This window comes from Pygocentrus nattereri, chromosome 17 (genome assembly GCF_015220715.1).
Source record: "Pygocentrus nattereri isolate fPygNat1 chromosome 17, fPygNat1.pri, whole genome shotgun sequence".
NCBI lineage: Eukaryota > Metazoa > Chordata > Actinopteri > Characiformes > Serrasalmidae > Pygocentrus > Pygocentrus nattereri.
Genome location: NC_051227.1, coordinates 39716783 through 39734920, shown reverse-complemented (window position 1 = coordinate 39734920; position 18138 = coordinate 39716783). Strand labels below are relative to the sequence as shown.

The window sequence follows — 18138 nt, the reverse complement described above, 5'->3', positions numbered from 1 at the left end:
GCCCAGCGCGGCTGGATATCTGTTACAGATCACTGTGTATGTGTGCAGGGGTGGACATTGCACTAAGCAAAGGTAGGCAGCTGTATAGGGTCCCAGAAACCAAGGAAACCACAAGAATACAAGTTACATATATGAACAGCAATGTGCAAAAGTCAAAGACCCTTCTTTTGTTTACCTTCCAATCAAAATGGCTAATAAGTACATCTTGTTCATTTTTCAGCATTGGCTAAAAAAGAGGAAACGGACAGACAGAAAACATATTTGGCTGAAACTTACTCAGATGCCTCAAAAATGATAAATGTCATTTTCAGTTGGCACTGTGTACCAGGGTCTCCACCCTTTTCTGTTTTTTCATTTACATTTACGGCATTGGGCTGACGCTCTTATCCAGAGCGACTTACAATTTGATCATTTTACACAGGGAGGCCAAGGTGGTGTTAGGAGTCTTGCCCAAGGACTCTTATTGGTATAGTGTAGGGTGTTTGCCCAGGTGGGGGATTGAACCCCAGTCTACAGCGTAGAAGGCAGAGGTGTTACCCACTACACTAATCAACCACAGATTGGGATAGTATACAGATTCCATTTTCTTCAGGAGTCTTGCTTTCAGTTTTTCTAGGAAAGCTGCAATTTTCACACACCTCCAAAGTTCCATCCTAAAAGTTGGTTGCATTTTCTGGTTCTTACAATTCAAGTAATCCCAAAAATATTTAGTGATATTGACGTCTGGAGTCTGGGGTGGTCAGTCCATTGTTCTGAGAACACCAGTCGCTTCCTTGTTTGATTTACAAGTGTTCATTCTTCATTGATCCCAGGGGGAAATTACAGCTGTTACAGTTGCAGCCATTTATGTAAAAATAAACACTTTACTAATAATTTAAGACAATATAGAGAAACTTACAGTATGTACACAAGATTTAAGTACTTATGAGTAAAGTAAGGTGGCGGTGATTGTGATAGTAATATGAAACATCAGGTATAAAGCAGCTACAATTATTTAAATGAAGTTAGTGTCCCTCTGAGTTTTTGCACACACAGTTGTTATTATGACACATATGAACAGTTTGGTATTGAGTTTGTGAATCACCCACTGAGGGAGGAGTTATCGAGTTTGAAGGCCACAGGTAAGAATGACCTCCTGTGGCGCTCTGTGGTGCATTTTGGTAGAGTGAGTCTGAGTTTGACGATGAGGATTCACTTTCCCTTGATTTATTATTTTTTTTTTTTTATAAAAAGTAGGTAATAATTATGAATAATTTCCCTGCAATTTCTCTGCAATTTCCCCCTGGGATCAATAAAGGAATCTGAATCTGAATAATAAAGTATGACCTTAGATTTGTCAAAATTTGCTTTTTCGAGCGCAAAATGAAGCCAGCACTACATCTTGTGACCAGTACTATAGCTCAACCAAATTCAAGGTGCGGCTTCAGCATATAAATGTGAAAAGCGCGCTCTATAGCCAAGGTTTGGTTTGTCCATGCTGGGCTACTGCAGGACCCGCTCCTGTGTGGATATGAAGGGCTCATTGTGAACTAATGAAAACACAGATTTGTATTTACAGGTGATTATAAGGATGATGAAAGCATGATTTTATATTCTATATTCCATTTCTGCTACCAGATCCCTCTAAATCTTGCACACGGCACCTTGAAACAACAACTTTTAAGATGAGCTATTTTTAATTGAAGCAATTCACTTAGACTACTTTTAGATGTTCATCTATCAGGCTAACCTTACTACCCTACAGGAAGAAATACACAGCAACATCACATCACACAGTGGGAGTGAGGAGCATTTCCAGATAGATGTTACAGAATTGGATTACATTAATTCTATTTTTCCTCTGATACCAATCCAGATGAAATGGCCTGATACTGATACTTTATATGAGCCTGGCGCCGTCTCTAATTGCAACACTCCGTCTACTCATTGTTATTATGTTGAGGGAAAATTCCACAGAAAATTCCACAGAATTCTTCAAAATTGTAAATGTGAAATGATGTAATTAATTTAAACAAATGGTGCAGTTTTCCTTCAACATTTACATGAGGCTACATTTGTTGCACAATCAGAACAGGTTCTTTTATAACGTCTGAAAAGTGCTGCGGCCCTACTGGTATCAGCCCTATGCTGATACTGGGTATTGGGTTAGTCTCTAATTATAATTATGCTTATTTTCACTCCTGTTAATTCAGCTCTCGTTAGGAAAACGGAGGTAACTGCTTGGGGCTGAGGAGCGCCCCTTTTCTGTTCTGCATGTTTCTCCATTAAACACACAGTGTGCTTCTGCTAGCTCTGCACCAACACCTCCTCTTTCACCCCATCACACCTCACTCTCTCTGCTTATTAACCAGCAGTGGCAGTGAGACACTTCTCAGATGCTTTTGCTAGTTGGAGCCTTCAAGGGGCCTGAATGCAATTCTGTGCTGCTCATCAGGGAGATGTTTACTGAGCCAGGGGGCACAGCGGGGCTCTTTTCTATGCCACAGTCAAACACAGGCTTGATGTTTAGTAAGGATGTTGGCATCTGTGTTTCTTCTGTGACTATGAGAGGTTCATTTGGTTGTCTGTCTGTCTGTCTGTCTGTCTGGCCATGTTGACAGTACTGGAGCGACGTTACCCAAAGGAAGTGCAGGACCTGTATGATGCCATGAGGCGATTTGCCAGGGTGGTAGGACCGGTGGAGCACGACAAGTTCATTGAGAGCCATGCTCGTAAGTATTTAACCCAACACACCACTCTGCATTACAGACAACCTAATATGGATTTGTCTTGCAACAGATGTCAGAAGTAAGGGAACACTATCACTAATAAATGAAGATGTTTCCTTTGTCAGTTTGCAGTAAATATAAAGATAAGGCAATAGAGATTTTTTTTTCTTTTAACTTTGGCCATTAACATGATATTTCTTATTTAAAAGTGTTGTTGGCTTTTAAACTTAACACATCAGTCAATATCAGTGCTATTTCAGGGTAGATTTGTTACAGGATTTTTTCCCTAACATCTGGCTCCAGCGCTTTCCGCTGATATGTTGATTGGGCCTAGAGGTGAGCGATATGGCAAAAATGTAATATCACGATACTTCAGGAAGTTTTCTCGTTAGACAATATGTGACAGTGTTTATTTTTTTAGTTTAAAAAACTATGAATACAGTGATCGTACACACTGCACTGCATAAATCAAACGGGACTATTTATTAAAAATGCAGTTTGGAAGTGTTTAAGTACTAAGCTTCTTGATGAAAACATATTGTGAGGGAAAATTTCATGATAACTATAAATATTTGCATTGCCCAGCCCTAGTTGGTGGTATAGCGGGTAACACTGTGGCCCCTTCAGAGTACTGGAGTTTCATTGCAAGCCCACCATGCTACACGAGTAAGACTCCTTGGGCAAGACCCCTAATGCTACATCCACCTACTGTACCGTATTGCAAAAACATCTGCCAAAAGCATGTAAACGTGCATCACTGCTCTATTTACTAAGCAGGTTTATTTTGAGGAAAATAATTTCATAATGTTGTGTAAATATTTGTGACTATTGGCTTGTGAATAACACCATTTTCCCAATTTTTGCTGCTTAACAGCTGCTTAAACTACATTTGGGACAACTTTCAGTGTGTGCTTTTAACAGTTTGGGAAAATAAAACCATTAAAGCATTAATTAAGCAAAACCTGCTTTTCAGATCATTGCAAAATAGTATTAGTAAAAAGCTGTTTAAAATGTTTTTTAAAAGTTTGCATGTATTTTTCTTACCTGTTGGAAGTAACAGAGAATTTGAACTCTCAGAATAATCTATTGTCTCAGCTTCTGACCGGCTGTAAACATGTAAACACAGACTAGCTCCGCTATGTGGATGTTATTATTTAATGTGTTATGAGAGTGTTGGGTCATGAGCTGGGTTGTGGGAACAGATTCACTCGCTCATGGTGTGTCTAGATACCAGTAGTCTGTACAGCAACAGCTCTCTGGATCTGGCGGGGTGAAAAGTTCACAGCTGTCAGCAGTGAGTATAAATGGTAAACTTTGTTCCCCTCTCTCAGTGGAGTTTGAGTTGCGGAGGGAGATTCGACGGCTACAGGAATACAGAAGGGAAGGCATCCAGTCTTTCTGTGGTAAGATCAACACAAAGCCCATCTCCCCCGAGGCCTGCGCCTGCCATTACTCACTAAAATCCAAACCCTGCTGCCCTGGAACAAAACGATCAAAATAGCATGCTTCTGTTCCTTTCAAAGGGCATGAATCGAATCTAATCCCAGCATAAAGGCTGAAATATAGAGGGTGCAAACATATAATCAATATCATTTAGGTGTCAATTTACTTAAGGAGTTTTAAACGTAGTCATTAAACCAGATGGAGTTTTAGTTCAGTTCGTATAGAAAATGAATACAATACAACAGAGAGCTGTTCATACCTTTTTAAGTGATACTTATTTAGTTATAAACATATAAATGAAGAACATAATGTTCATATCCTTTAAATAAAGGATCACTTCAGGTTGCTTTGCAGTATTCATATTTAATATTTAAACGGCAGTTTTGGCAAATAGACCAGCTGGTTCACTGAGAACGGAAGCTCACACGTTTTAAATCAACTTTCTTTCAGATCACTTGTGGCCGTCTGTAGTATTTCAGTGGTTGGTAACAAATCCATCAGATATGTTGATGTAAAGATGAAGACTTTTTCTACTATCATCAAAAATAGTATTGCACTGATACTGGGACAAAAATATGATCTCAGTATTAGCAGTAGAAAATCATGCGTGTGCACTACTGAGTAATACACGCGTGCATATCTGTTAACCACCACTTCAGTGGAGTTGGATTATTTCACATTTAAGAAAAGCAGTAGGAAAAATGTTTTTTACTACTAATTTTTTTTCTTTTTTTATTTTATTCTATTAGTTATTAAATTCAGGAATGTCCAGGCGTATGTTATTGGATCAGGTAGCAGTTAAAATGCGTTCCGTTTCAAATCCTCTGTTTCATTTTTGCACCGTTTATTCCACTGTTGTAGACGTTATCCACAGCCTGCCTTCTTCTTCTTCTTCTTCTTCTTCTTCTTCTTCTTCTTCTTCTTCTTCTTCTTCTTCTTCTTCTTCTTCTTCTTCTTCTTCTTCTTCTTCTTCTTCTTCTTCTTCTTCTTCTTCTTCTTCTTCTTCTTCTTCTTCGTCTTCGTCTTCGTCTTCGTCTTCGTCTTCTTCTTCTTCTTCTTCTTCTTCTTCTTCTTCTTCTTCTTCTTCTTCGTCTTCTTCGTCTTCTTCTTCGTCTTCTGGCTGCTCCCTTTAGGGGTCGCCACAGCGGATCATCTGCCTCCATCTTGCCCTATCCATTGCCTCCTCTACTTTCACACCAACCATCTCCATGTCCACCTTCACTACATCCATAAACCTTCTCTGAGGTCCACCTCTTCTCCTTCTACCCGGCAGCTCCATCTCCAACATTCTTTGCCCAATATATCCACTATACTCAACACATGTCCAAACCATCTCAACCTGGCCTCTCTGGCTTTATCTCCAAACTGCTCCACCTTCACCGTCCCTCTGATCTGCTCATTTCTAATCTTGTCCATCCTTGTCACTCCCAACGAAAATCTCAGCATCTTCATCTCCGCCACCTCCAGCTCAGCCTCCTGTCTTTTAGACAGAGCCACAGTCTCCAAACCGTCCATCATAGCAGGACGCACTGCTGTCTTGTAGACCTTCCCTTTCACTCTTGCTGCTATCCTTCTGTCACACATCAGCCCTGACACCCGTCTCCACCCACTCCATCCTGCCTGCACCCTCTTCTTCACCTCTTTTCTACACTGTCCATTGCTCTGGATGGTTGACCCAAGATATTTGAAGTCATCCACCTTTACGACCTCTAAAATCAGTAAAAGAGCATTTTCCGAAAGTGGCCAAGCTGTTTAAAAGTCTGCAGTGTCAAGCTGTTTTAAAGCCAAAGCTTATAGTGTTCTAACAATCTGTCCCACCCATTTAGGCCATAGGAGGTGAACTGTGGGCCTGGAAACCTGCTAAATTATTAGCTGCTGAGTTGAATCAAATGTGTTTGACCACAAAAACACTAAACTGTGCAGGATTCTGGTCCTCAAGGACTGGAGTGCACCATCCCTGATTTATCAAAATATCCTACCTCCAATTTTACTGCCGGTAGCATTTTCAGATGTGGCTGTTTAGGCAATGAAATTGTCCTGTCTACAGTTTTATGTAGGGAGCTACCTATAAATATGCACTACGGTAGAACATTTTGACAAAGTGGCACAATTCGTCACCCACAAGTGCACGGCTAGAGAAAAACTCCTGCAGTGTTTTTCCCTCTAAAACTGCGACCGATGGTGAACAAACTAACGTTCTGCTTTACCAGCCGTGTGCGGCATGCTGTGAGAGCAGCTGCTGTGGAGCAGTAAAATCTAACAGTTCAGAGTGTAAACCACTAAACACAGATCAGTTTTAATAAGGAAAATAGACATTTAATGCATGCCATATACAAGTGTGTGCGCTCTTATTTATTTATTATTTATTTTGTTAGACAGAGCTTTTAAAAAGATGATAAAAAAACATTTAATTTGATGTAAAAAAAACAAAAAGTGCAACTTTGGAAATGGACCCTACTAGAAACAGGAGACGAACTGTGGAATGGACACTTGGCTTTTCCTGCACGTCGTGGTCTGCTTTGAGTCACTCACCACTTTGTTACTCACATTCGCCTTTAGCAAGCTGAGAGTTTTGACTTCAACTGATGCGTCTGTGGTTGTCATGTTGTCGGGCACTAAGAGCAGATTCTGAGAGCAAAAGCAAAGCCTGTAATTAAGACTGCCCATCTTACACGTGCACACTGCATACAAATGAACAGGAACATAGATTCCTAATACAAAACAAATGGAAAGATGTCAGTCCAGTAAAACTGGAATGGGCTGTAATTTCTGAATAGTTTATCAGTCCTACAAACATAACGACGACCTCCGGAGTCGTATGTGTAATAAACAGAGCAAAGTTGGCAGTTGCCGTCTTATTCTTATTTTATTTTTAATAGTTTTTTTTATCATTACTTTTTAAATTTGTGATATTGTGATATTACCTTACTAATTTCTTATCTACTGTTGATCTTAATTCCTTATCATTTAAATCTCATGTTCTATGTTTATCTACTTTTATCTTTTATTCACTGTTATTTTAAATTTTAATTTTAATTTAAAATGACTAAATGTAGTTATTATTTTCTTTGTCATGTCAATCCCTGGTTTTGTAAATGCTCGGCTACATTGAAAATGAGGGTTGCCCTCAATGTACTTCCGAGTCAAAATAAAGGTTGATTGATTTGATTGATTGATACTCGTTTAGTCACGCCCTTTCAAGAAATCTTCCCAACATTTTAGATGAACGTGATTAGATTTTCTTCTTCTTGTCAAGAAGAAAAATAGTGTTTCATTCTCAAAGTGTAGAACTGTAAAATAAACCATCACTAATGTGGCGTGAATTGTCCGATCAAGTGCTGCATTGCAGTAAGGGTCTCTATCACTTTCCAGTCTGTATTTATTAAAAACCAAGCCAAGCTTTAGCACATACAGCGCCTCGTTAAGCAGGTTTCTCTCTGCTAATAGCTTCAGTAAGACGTGTGGTTTGTATTGTAGGCGCTAAGGTGTATGATCGGGTGAAGCGGGTGAGGGAGGACGAGCGCAGTAAAAGGAACATGCTGTGTGAAGTGCTGCAGTACATCCACGACGACCGTGCCTGCCAGCAGTGGCTCCACAAACAGGCTGCCATGTGAGTTTATCTTCTCCAGCTGCTCTCCACACATAGAGACTTTCATTCTCTTGCACAAAATCTTTTGTATAACGTTGCTGCAGTATCATCCTCTGTGGTTACCATGTGAGTCACGGTCTCCTGATGGGTATAGTGTGGTCAGTTTGACAAATCAAGGTATTTTCATTGGAAATGGACAGTTTTGATAGTGCACTCCTGTTTTTTCCACTTATTCACTTTGACTTTGCCTTTATTGCAGGGGGATTACCATGTCAGATGTCCTCGGAAATATCTTGTGAAAAATTAATAATTTAACGGCTGTCTTGACTCAAAGTTAAATGATGTTGGTGAAGGGTGGTCTCTAACTTTTTCACAGTACTGCAGTGGACAAGTAGTGGACGCTTGGCTTCACCCGTATCATCACATTCTTGCCTCAAACGCTGTTCACCTTTATTATTCAGCCAACCCACAGATACAGGATCTAAATTTTATTTGATGTATATTTGGATTTCGTCCTTGAGTAGTTTTCAGACAGTTGAGGGAAAAGATGTCATTGTTGGCTGCCTTTCGGTGTCTGCCTCAATTTATTTGCCTCTAAAACGAAGGTAGAACACATTCATTTATGTGGACTATGCTAACCGCAGTAAGAGCTAGAGGATCACACGTGGCAATCATTGGGGTCCAAGCACTTCATGGCTAATGGAGTCAGTAGTTCTACGCATGATCTTTCAAAGCTTTTAGAAGGCTCTCTTTTTAGAGGGCTCTCAAAAGATAATGTCTGCCAAATTTCATACTCAGTGACTTTTTTTTGTGGCTGTTAAGCCATAGTTTTGAACAAATACCTAGAAGTAGTACCTCAGTACTTCCTCAGTTGTTGAACTCAATGAAATGGGTAAGTTCACAGCAATTGATCCTGTATTTTAGTTTCACCAGAATTATCTCCTTGGAATGATGCCTGCAATACTCCACTACATGGTATTGGTCAGTTCTGGGTTTGAGTGTGAGAGACGCCTTGTCCTGTATAGCCATCCACACCGACTTTGGTATTTTCATCAACAGCTTGATTACTTTTTTGTCCTAACTAATTGGTTTTGGAGCTGAATGGACGGACGCCTGTCCAGATTGGACTGAATTATTGTGCAGAAGTGCAGGAAATGTGCCAAGCAGTGATGATTCAGTCTTTGTGTGTGCAGTCAGTCTGCTCAAGCAGCTTCAGAGGCAGCTGTGTGTGACTAGTTCAGCTGATGACTGACACTGTTCTTCTCTCACAGTGATGCTGGCATTACTCCTGTGGTCACCACCATCACTACCTCAGGTAAGTGGCTGCACACTGCACCCTCCCCCTACCATTCGACCCGATGCTCTTCCCTCCACCGTTTCTTTCGTTTCAACTCTCTGTTCAGCGCATAGCCGCAGGCTGAGTCTCAGTAATGTATTCTTAGAGATGTGCTGCCGTAAATACACTCAGCAAATACAAGGGCCATGCGTCTCTCTCTCTCTCTCTCTCTCTCTCTCTCTCTCTCTGTCTCTCTCTCTCTCTCTCTCTCTCTCTCTCTCTCTCTCTCTCTCTCTCTCTCTCTCTCTCTCTCTCTCTCTATCTCTCTATCTCTGTCTATCTCTCTCTGTCTCTCTCTCTCTCTCTCTCTCTGTCTCTGTCTCTCTCTCTCTGTGTCTCTCTCTCTTTTCTTTCTCTCTCTCTCTCTCTCTCTCTCTCTCTCTCTCTCTCTCTCTCTCTCTCTCTCTCTCTCTCTCTCTCTCTCTCTCTCTCTCTCTCTCTCTCTGTCTCTCTCTCTCTCTCTCTCTCTCTCTGTCTCTCTCTCTCTTTTCTTTCTCTCTGTCTCTCTCTCTCTCTCTCTGTGTCTCTCTCTCTCTCTCTCCTCTCTCTTTTCTTTCTCTCTCTCTCTCCTCTCTCTTTTCTTTCTCTCTCTCTCTCTCTCTCTCTGTCTCTCTCTCTCTCTCTCTGTGTCTCTCTCTTCTCTCTCTCTCTCTCTTCTCTCTCTCTCTCTCTTCTCTCTCTCTCTCTCTCTCTCTCTCTCTCTCTCTCTCTCTCTCTCTCTCTCTCTCTCTCTCTCTCTCTCTCTCTCTCTCTCTCTCTCTCTCTCTCTCTCTCTCTCTCTCTCTCTCTCTCTGCTGCCTTAGCCTTCTGTGCCCATTCCTATTGCTATATTTATGCATCACATCAACCTTAGAATCATTTTCTAGCTTATTTCATTTTGTCCAACTTGATAAGAAGGGCTGCAGAGTTTGGAACAAAGACATTAAGCCCTTAAACAGAAATTGTTTTTCCTTCAGCCGTATTGATCAGAATATATTAGGTCCACTTCGGCAACAACTTTGTCCGTTTTCTCAAGATGTTCCTCAAATTATTAGCATAACATACGTCGTGTTCTTTTAATACTTCTTTATTAAAGAATTCATATATTTTTTTAATCTTCCCAGGCAGAAGAAGCGCACCTCCTTTGAACTTAACAGGGTTGCCAGGTACAGAAAAGCTCAACGAGAGGGAAAAAGAGGTATAGCATCTTTGATTCTATGTATCTACTGTGCCGTTAATCGTTTTTCCTATTCAGATATAGTCGTCTGAATTTCCTGTATCTGCTGCTTGTGCCCCAACAATAAATGTCACACACTGTCATAACCATATTTAAAAATGACAACAAACAACGTATTATTTATTCAGACAGCATGTATTGATATTTCTACATTGACTTCTTCCTTCATATTAATGCTTGATTGGACTCTGACCCAGAATCCTCATGGTTTGCCCCTCAGTTGTGTCAGGTGGTGCGGCTGGTGCCCGGGGCGTACCTGGAGTATAAGCAGGCCCTGCTGAATGAGTGCAAGCGGCAGGGCGGCCTTCGGCTGGCGCAGGCCCGCTCGCTCATCAAAATCGACGTGAACAAAACTCGGAAAATCTACGACTTCCTCATCAAAGAGGGCTACATTAACAAAGCCTAGCTCCAGGAGAGTGACTGGACTTTGCACTTCTGGCAGGCAGAGAAGTGTCGACACGTTCCGCATCCTCGGTGTTGGGCATCAGCACTGAGAACTGATCTTACTAACTCTGAGTATCTGTCTTCATGTTGCTCTACAGTGTTTCTTTGCAATGAGTACTGCATGCGTTTTGTAAACAAAAGGGGAGAAGAAATTTTGTAAAGTTGTGTAAATTCAGAGCAGTGGAATATTTAATCACCTGTTCCTGCAGCATCACACACGTGTGAATTGCCTTTTGTCCTGGTGAACTTTTATTTGTAGACTTCTTCCCTGAAGCCTGTTTTGTCAGACGTTGGCAGTATACATAACTGTTTTATAGTTGTTTGTTGTAATTTCTTGTGCCCCTGTTCGACCACAATTACAATACAAACCTGTTCCCAAAACATTTAGATGGTTTTCATTTAGTAATGGGAGACGTGAGCCCATCTAATGTACGGCATCACACTTACTACACACATTCATTCACGCTTCTCTGTTTCACACACATTTGTTCACCACCTCTCTTAAGCCCTTTTAGAGCGGTTTGTTTGCCAGAGGACGTCCAGTAATGTAATTTGTGTGTGATTTGACGGGCCAATTTGTACAGGATAAAGGATCTGTGTGATTTCCTCAAATTACCCCAGACAGCCCAGATCGAAACATTGCTGTGCGGTTGTTTACCACAGCATTTTATGGCAGGCGCCTCAGTTCCAAACAATAACGACACCCTCTGAGGCTAAATGTTAAAAAGTTCGTCCAAAAAAAAAAAAAAAACTGGACGAGAGAGGAGACTCCTGCATCTCGTTTCAATGTGGGGTGACGATCGTCATCGACAGCTGTTTCAAACGATGGTGCCTAGTCATGGCGAGGGGACGCAATATACACTGAATTGTGGATTTCAGTAGTTTTGTCATGAACTTGAAGGTTGAGGAATTGGGTCAAATCGTGCTTTACTTCAGTTGTTTTTCTTCAGGTTTTCTATGACCTGGTTTTGTTGTCATATTACTGTGATGTTGATTCAAATAGGACTGCTATAACTGAGGGAGCACTGAGTTCAGCAAATTATAGAAGATATTCACTCGGAAATTATTACGTAGCAAACTTGTAAAAACTACAAACATGGCATATTCATACTGAATAAAAAAATCAGGGATCTCTATAATCATTTAAATTGCAGGACCTCACCAAGTAAAACTCATCCAGCTCAAATAGAGCTTTAACACGCACGTTGTTGCCTTCTGGCTGTAGTACATGAGTGTTTTCCAGATCCCAATTTTTTTTCCTCTCATTTTGATCTATGATGTCGATTTTTGCCCGTTCTTCCAGAAGCACATTAGTGAGGTCAGACACTGATGCTGGACGAGAAGGCCTGGCTCACAGTCTCCGCTCTTAATTAATCCAAAAGCTGTTCTATGGGGCTGAGGTCAGGACTCTGTGCAGGCCAGTCACACCAAACTGGCTCATCCACGTCTCTATGGACCTGCTTTGTGCACTGGTGCGCAGTCATGTTGGCACAGGAAGGGGCCGTCCCCATGAAATTGTCCCAAATCTCTTGGTGCTGAAGCTTTGAGGTCCTTTCACTGGAACTAAGGAGCCGAGCCCAACTCCTGAAAAACACCCCCACACCATGATCCCCCCTCCACCAAACTTTACACTCGGCACAATGCAGTCAGACAAGTACCGTCTCCTGGCAACCGCCAAACCCAGACTCGTCCATTGGATTTCCAGACGGAGAAGCGTGATTGGTCACTCCAGAGAACACGTCTCCACTGCTCTAGAGTCCAGTGGCGGCGCTTTACTCCACTGCATTCCACGCTTTGCACTGCGCTTGGTGATGTAAGGCTTGGATGCAGCTGCTCGGCCATGGAAACCCATTCCATGAAGCTCTCTACGCTGTTCCTGAGCTGATCTGAAGGCCACATGAAGTTTGGAGGTCTGTAGTGATTGACTCTGCAGAAAGTCGGTGACCTCTGCGCACTATGCCCCTCAGCATCCGCTGACCGCTCTGTCATTTTACGTGGCCGACCACTTCTTGGCTGAGTTGCTGTCGTTCCCAATCACTTCCACTTTGTTATAATCCCACTGACAGTGGACTGTGGAATATTTAGTAGTGAGGAAATTTCACGACTGGACTTGCTGCACAGGTGGCGTCCGATCACGGTACCACGCTGGAATTCACTGAGCTCCTGAGAGCGACCCATTCTTTCACTAATGTCTGTAGAAGCAGTCTGCAGGCCGAGGGGCTCGGCTTTATACACCTGTGGCCATGGAAGAGACTGGAACACCTGGATTCAATGATTTGGATGGGTGAGTGAAAACCTTTGGAAATATAGTATATCTCAAAATTGCTAATTGCTTCCTTGTCAGAATTTAGTCCTAATAACTCAAAATCTCAAGAAAATATAACATTTTCAGAAACAAAGACACTATATGGCCAAAAGTATGTGGAAACCTGACCATCACGCCTTATGAGCTTGTTGGACATCCCAATCCCCCCTCCTCTTTTTTTGAAGCAGTAACAGGCTCCACTTTAGGCACAAGATTTTAGAGTGTATCTGTGGGAATTTGAGAATATTCAATTAAATGAACATTTGTCAGGTCAGGTACTGATTTTGGACAAGAAGACTTTTCACAAAAGCTTTTTTAAGAAAACGTATGAGCTAACTTACAAAATCTTCAATGTGTTTTTTTTTTTTTCTTAACTTCGTTTTTAAGAAAAATAATATTTTTTTTCTTAAATTATTCTGAAAAATAATTCTAAGAAAAAAGTGCATTCTTGAAAGCATATGTTCTCAAGTGTTTTCTTAACCTTACAAACTCATACTCGTCTTAGGCTGCAAGAGTTGATGAAGTAAACATCTAGATTTATCAAACACGAACACCGTCTCTGATATTCTTGCCCATCTTTGTGTCTTATTTCCAGGCACCTCACAATTATTGTATTTTCTAGGAAGAATTTTTATCCCATTGGCTATTTCTTTCACCATCACGTCTGTCTTCTGAGCGTATTAAGCTTAATAGCAGAAATAAAGTTTAATACTAATACAAAATGTATCCCACATCGTTTATGGTGAGCTGTAAAACACAACAGAGAGTTCTAAGTCATCCCAAAGGTGTTTTCTGGGGTTGAGGTCAGGGCTCTGTGCAGGTCACTGGAGTTCCTCCACAGTAAATTCGCTAACCCACGTCTTCATGGACCTCTAAAATAGGAATGTTGCCAGAAAGTTGGAAGCATATAATGTCTACAATGTCTTTTTTATGGTATAGCATTAATATTACCCTTCACTGGACTCACTGGGTCCAAACCCTGAAAAACAGCCCCAGACCATCATCCCTCCTCCACCAAACTTTAGTCTTGGCCTGTTGGCACCGTGCATTTCGATTGGTAGTGCTCTCCTGCCATCTGTCAAACCCAGATCTGTCCAGACTGCCAGCAGGTTTGTGTATAGACGAAAGCCATTTCCTACAAAGATGCTGATGCACAATTCTTGTGCTGATGTTGCTTCCAGAGGCAGTTTGGAACTATGTAGTGACTGATACAACAGAGAATAGGCGATTTGTACATGCTTCAACACTGTGGCCCTGCTCTGCGAGTTTGGCCCTACTACTTTGCGACTAAACTTGCTGCTCCTAGACGTTTCGATTCACGGTAGTAGCACTTACAGCTGACTGCAGGCAGAAATTTCATAAACCGACTTGTGGCAAAGGTTGCATTACTGGCACCTGAGCTCAATAATTAGGAGGGCTGTCCACATACTTTTGGCCATAGAGTTTACCAAGTCAAAATTTTGCCATGCCAGAAACAGAGAAGGAGAAAAAACGGACAGGCATTTTTAGAATGGGCTTCTATACGTTCAGTAATTTTCTCATATTGTACACAGTCGTGTCTTTCTTTCCCTCACTCATTCGTTCTCTGACGCATTAACTCAGTCTCCTTCACTCTGTTGTGAAGAGTGTGACAGCAGTGTGAGTGTTACAGCCGTCACTAACTTTGGCAGCATTATCGGTGTGATTAGCATTAGCAGCTTGAATAGCGCCCCACATCTCACCTTGGCTCATAAACTGCAACCAAAATGAGTATTAATCCCTTAGTGAAACACACGGTCTCCGATAAGTGTGAGGACTGGGTGCAGCGCTGTACTTCCAAACATATTTCCTAACAAATTATTTTTCTATGTGCAACGTCCACTGAGCGTCAGGGTTTTACAGAGTTTTCATCATTTAATTTGGATTATATGGTGTTTCAACATGTTCTTGCCTTGTTTTTTCACACATCATTCAGCTACCTGCCTTAAAATATCCATGTCCACTAATTGAAAAGTTTAAAACAACCAGAGCTGTACTGCACCTACCTGGAAGAGTGTTTCACCACTGGGCACAAAAACCTCTCCAAGGAGACACTTCCACATCCCAACAGCCTTATGAGGAAGGTGTGCAAAAAGAAATTTGTTTTTCATCGGATCACAAAGTGCCTGGAGTTCATTAGATTCTCTTTGGAAAAGTGGTTTCAGTTTCCTTGACCTGTATTCTAATCTAATGCTGTGGGAGAAGACCCACTGCTGTTGGCCAGTGGACATTGCAAAGTACTAAATGCATGGGTGCCAATAATAATGACCTGTGGTTTAATTAAAAGTCATTACTATTATAAACATTTTGATAGTTTGATTGCTTGAGGTTGAATTAATTAACCAGAAGGAAATTTTTGCATGACGTTTTGTTTATCCTGCACTTTATGGCCACAGGTGTATTGACACCCCTCCTAATTATTGAATTCAGGTGACCCTCTCCTGTTCCAGCATGACTGTGCCCCTGTGCACAAAGTGAAGGCCATAAAGACAGGGTTAGATGAGTTCGGTGTGCTGGATATCCAGTAGCCTGCACAGAACCCTGGCCTCAACCCCACTGAAGACCACCGTGACAAACCGCAACAAGTGTGAGCCAGGCCGTCTCGACCCACGTACCTGACCTCACAAGTGCTCTTTTGACTGAATGGGCACAAATTCCCACCGACACCCTCCAAAATCTTTTGGAAAGGCTTTCCAGAAGAGTGGAGGCTGTTATGTGCCTCAAATGGGTGCAGCTGCATATTTAATGTCCATGGCTTTGGAATGTGGTATTCAACAAGCTCCAAGAAGGTTTGCTGGGGAGGTTTCCAATCAATTCAAATCAAATTTATTTGTAGCAGTTTTTACAACGGATGTTGTCACAAAGCAGCTTTACAGAATTTTGGAAAAGACAAAGTTTCAACAGGACTGTAAGAATGTACAGAAACCCCCCGGTGGGCAAGCCAGGGGCAACAGTGGCAAGGAGAACCTCCCTCAGAGCTGAGGAAGAAACCTTGGGAGGAACCAGGCTCACCAGGGGGGACCCGTCCTCCTCTGGTCAAACTACCTACAGAGTTATTATACTACTAATATTAATAGCAGTAATATTGGTATTAGGAATAACTAGGAGTCTATGAGAACGTCAGTGTAGGGTGGGCAGCTAGTCTAAGGCAGGTGGTCTGAAGTGGGTAGCAGGAGGGCTCGGCAGTCGGTCGTCCTTCAGTGTCCAGCCGGACATGTGGGTGATTGTATACTTGGAAAGAAAGCAGGGAGAGGGAATTAGTTTTATTCTATCCGTTTGTACGTAAAACAGGGAATGTGGACATTTCCAGAGTGTGGCTAACGACTCCGGCAGATCTGACTATGACAGCTTAACTAACAGGAGAGAACCAGAAGGACACACAGACACGGCAGCACTCTGAGACAGTCTGGCATCCCTCCACTCCACCGTCCACAAACCTGAGTGACCGCGTGCGAGCAGCGGGACGACGGCACCAGTGTCTCAGTTTACTATAATTCCCTGTGTCCATGGACCCCTGGATCTGCTGCCTTTATCTAGGGGGAACATTAGCTACCAAAAGCTGAACTGAACAAGTGAGTTTTCAGCCTAGTCTTAAAGTGTCCACATACTTTTGGCCATATAGTGTTTGTGTATGTACTTGCACATGCGTCTAAGTTGCATTTACACATTTGAGATTTACATAGGATTGGCCTATATGCAATTAATTAAGTGCCCTCCTCTTCCTCTCTCGCCCCCTCGTGTGTAGGTGCGGGAGGCAGATGTGTCTTTTCTCACCTCTCCCACCCACTCTGCCAGTCGGCCTGCTGTTCTGATCTGGTTTTGTGGAGCAGGTTACTCACTCATCTCTATTCATCTCCACTGCATCATGCGCTCGCACTTCAGCTCAGCCTCTTCGCTGAGGTCAGCCTGATTTCACCTCTGTGCCTCCCAAGTGAGATTTCTTTTTTAATGACAACCTTTTGCCCATCTTTATGTCCTCATTTGAGTGAGTCTGTCTGTGTCCCCAGACTCTGGCACCTATTATCAGAGTTTGTGCTACTATTCAGTTCTCTAACTGTCTCAGCCCTTAAAATAGACTGTGACAGCTTTTAGGCCCAGAAAGTTATTGTAGCATCAGCATAGAGTAAGAAACAGTGGAGGCCACGGTTTCCACCATGACAAGTGCTCTTTATTAAACACCAGGGCAGTAAGGACCATACAAACTACTGAACTCCAGGGGGAGGTCACCACCCTGAAACTACACCAAGCCCCAACACCCACAGCCCAACACAACACAAAAAACACTTACAAACATTATAAACATTTAAGTCCCTTTTCCGGTGGGCGTGCACCGCCCTTGAGCCTCCTGGCGTGGCCATGCCTCACAGGCATCAATAGGTCAGCACCAGCCAGTAGCTGTAGTGTAATTTAGAAGCCTGTTTGAAGGAGTAGTTCAGTTTCATCCTAGTTCTGTTCTTAGCTAGAGTGAAGAAAGCATAAGAGAGAAGCATTTTGGTAGATAGAGCCTCATGAACATTACAAACACACAGCCTGTATGTTTTTCTCAAATTTCACAAACCTCCTAAATGTAAAAGTCTTAACATTACATTGAATATAGTTTTGATATGGATATTATAGACATAGTTGAGCACCTCTTTTCACTTTTCACAGTAGTTTCAGGTAAAGTGGTACACTGTAAATAACGTGCGAGTACACAGGAGCTCCATTACATCATAAATAACACAGAAAAAGGTTCAGGTTAAAACATCCATGTATACTTGAATGTCATGTAATGACTGTAGATGAGTTATGGTGGTGATGTAATGTCATAACTGTAAAAGGTGATTGAAGCACACGGTGATTAGAGACGTCTAATATAAAGCTGAATTCTGTGCTAGGTGCTGTGTCAGGCTCTGTGGTGTGTGTGTGTGTGTGTGTGTGCGTGCGCGAGGGGGAGGATGAGCTCTGAAATGGCGGTCTCAGATGTATGGCAGACAGATGACTCTGAGTCTTGATGACGTTTTCTGCGCACTGGTTAGTAAAGCGGCTCGCTATGTTCGTTCACTTCACAGTCAATGTCACGACACCTTTCACTTTCCA

The 18138-nt window shown here is 42.1% G+C and overlaps 1 protein-coding gene across 4 annotated transcripts in view; it reads left to right on the top strand.

Moving 5' to 3' along the window:
• The window catches only part of tada2a (transcriptional adaptor 2A), a 31777-nt gene extending 20658 nt beyond the window's left edge, over nt 1–11119 (top strand). For 3 of the 4 annotated variants that reach the window (XM_017724226.2, XM_037546712.1, XM_017724225.2), the window contains 6 exons: nt 2601–2711; nt 4040–4111; nt 7629–7761; nt 9012–9055; nt 10180–10253; nt 10513–11119. In XM_017724226.2, the coding sequence (XP_017579715.1) occupies nt 2601–2711; nt 4040–4111; nt 7629–7761; nt 9012–9055; nt 10180–10253; nt 10513–10698 (620 nt within the window). In that variant the 3' untranslated portion in view covers nt 10699–11119. The remainder of the gene's footprint in view (nt 1–2600; nt 2712–4039; nt 4112–7628; nt 7762–9011; nt 9056–10179; nt 10254–10512) is intronic. The other variant, XM_017724227.2, reaches the window with a different exon arrangement.
• Nucleotides 11120–18138: the final 7019 nt, after the last annotated feature.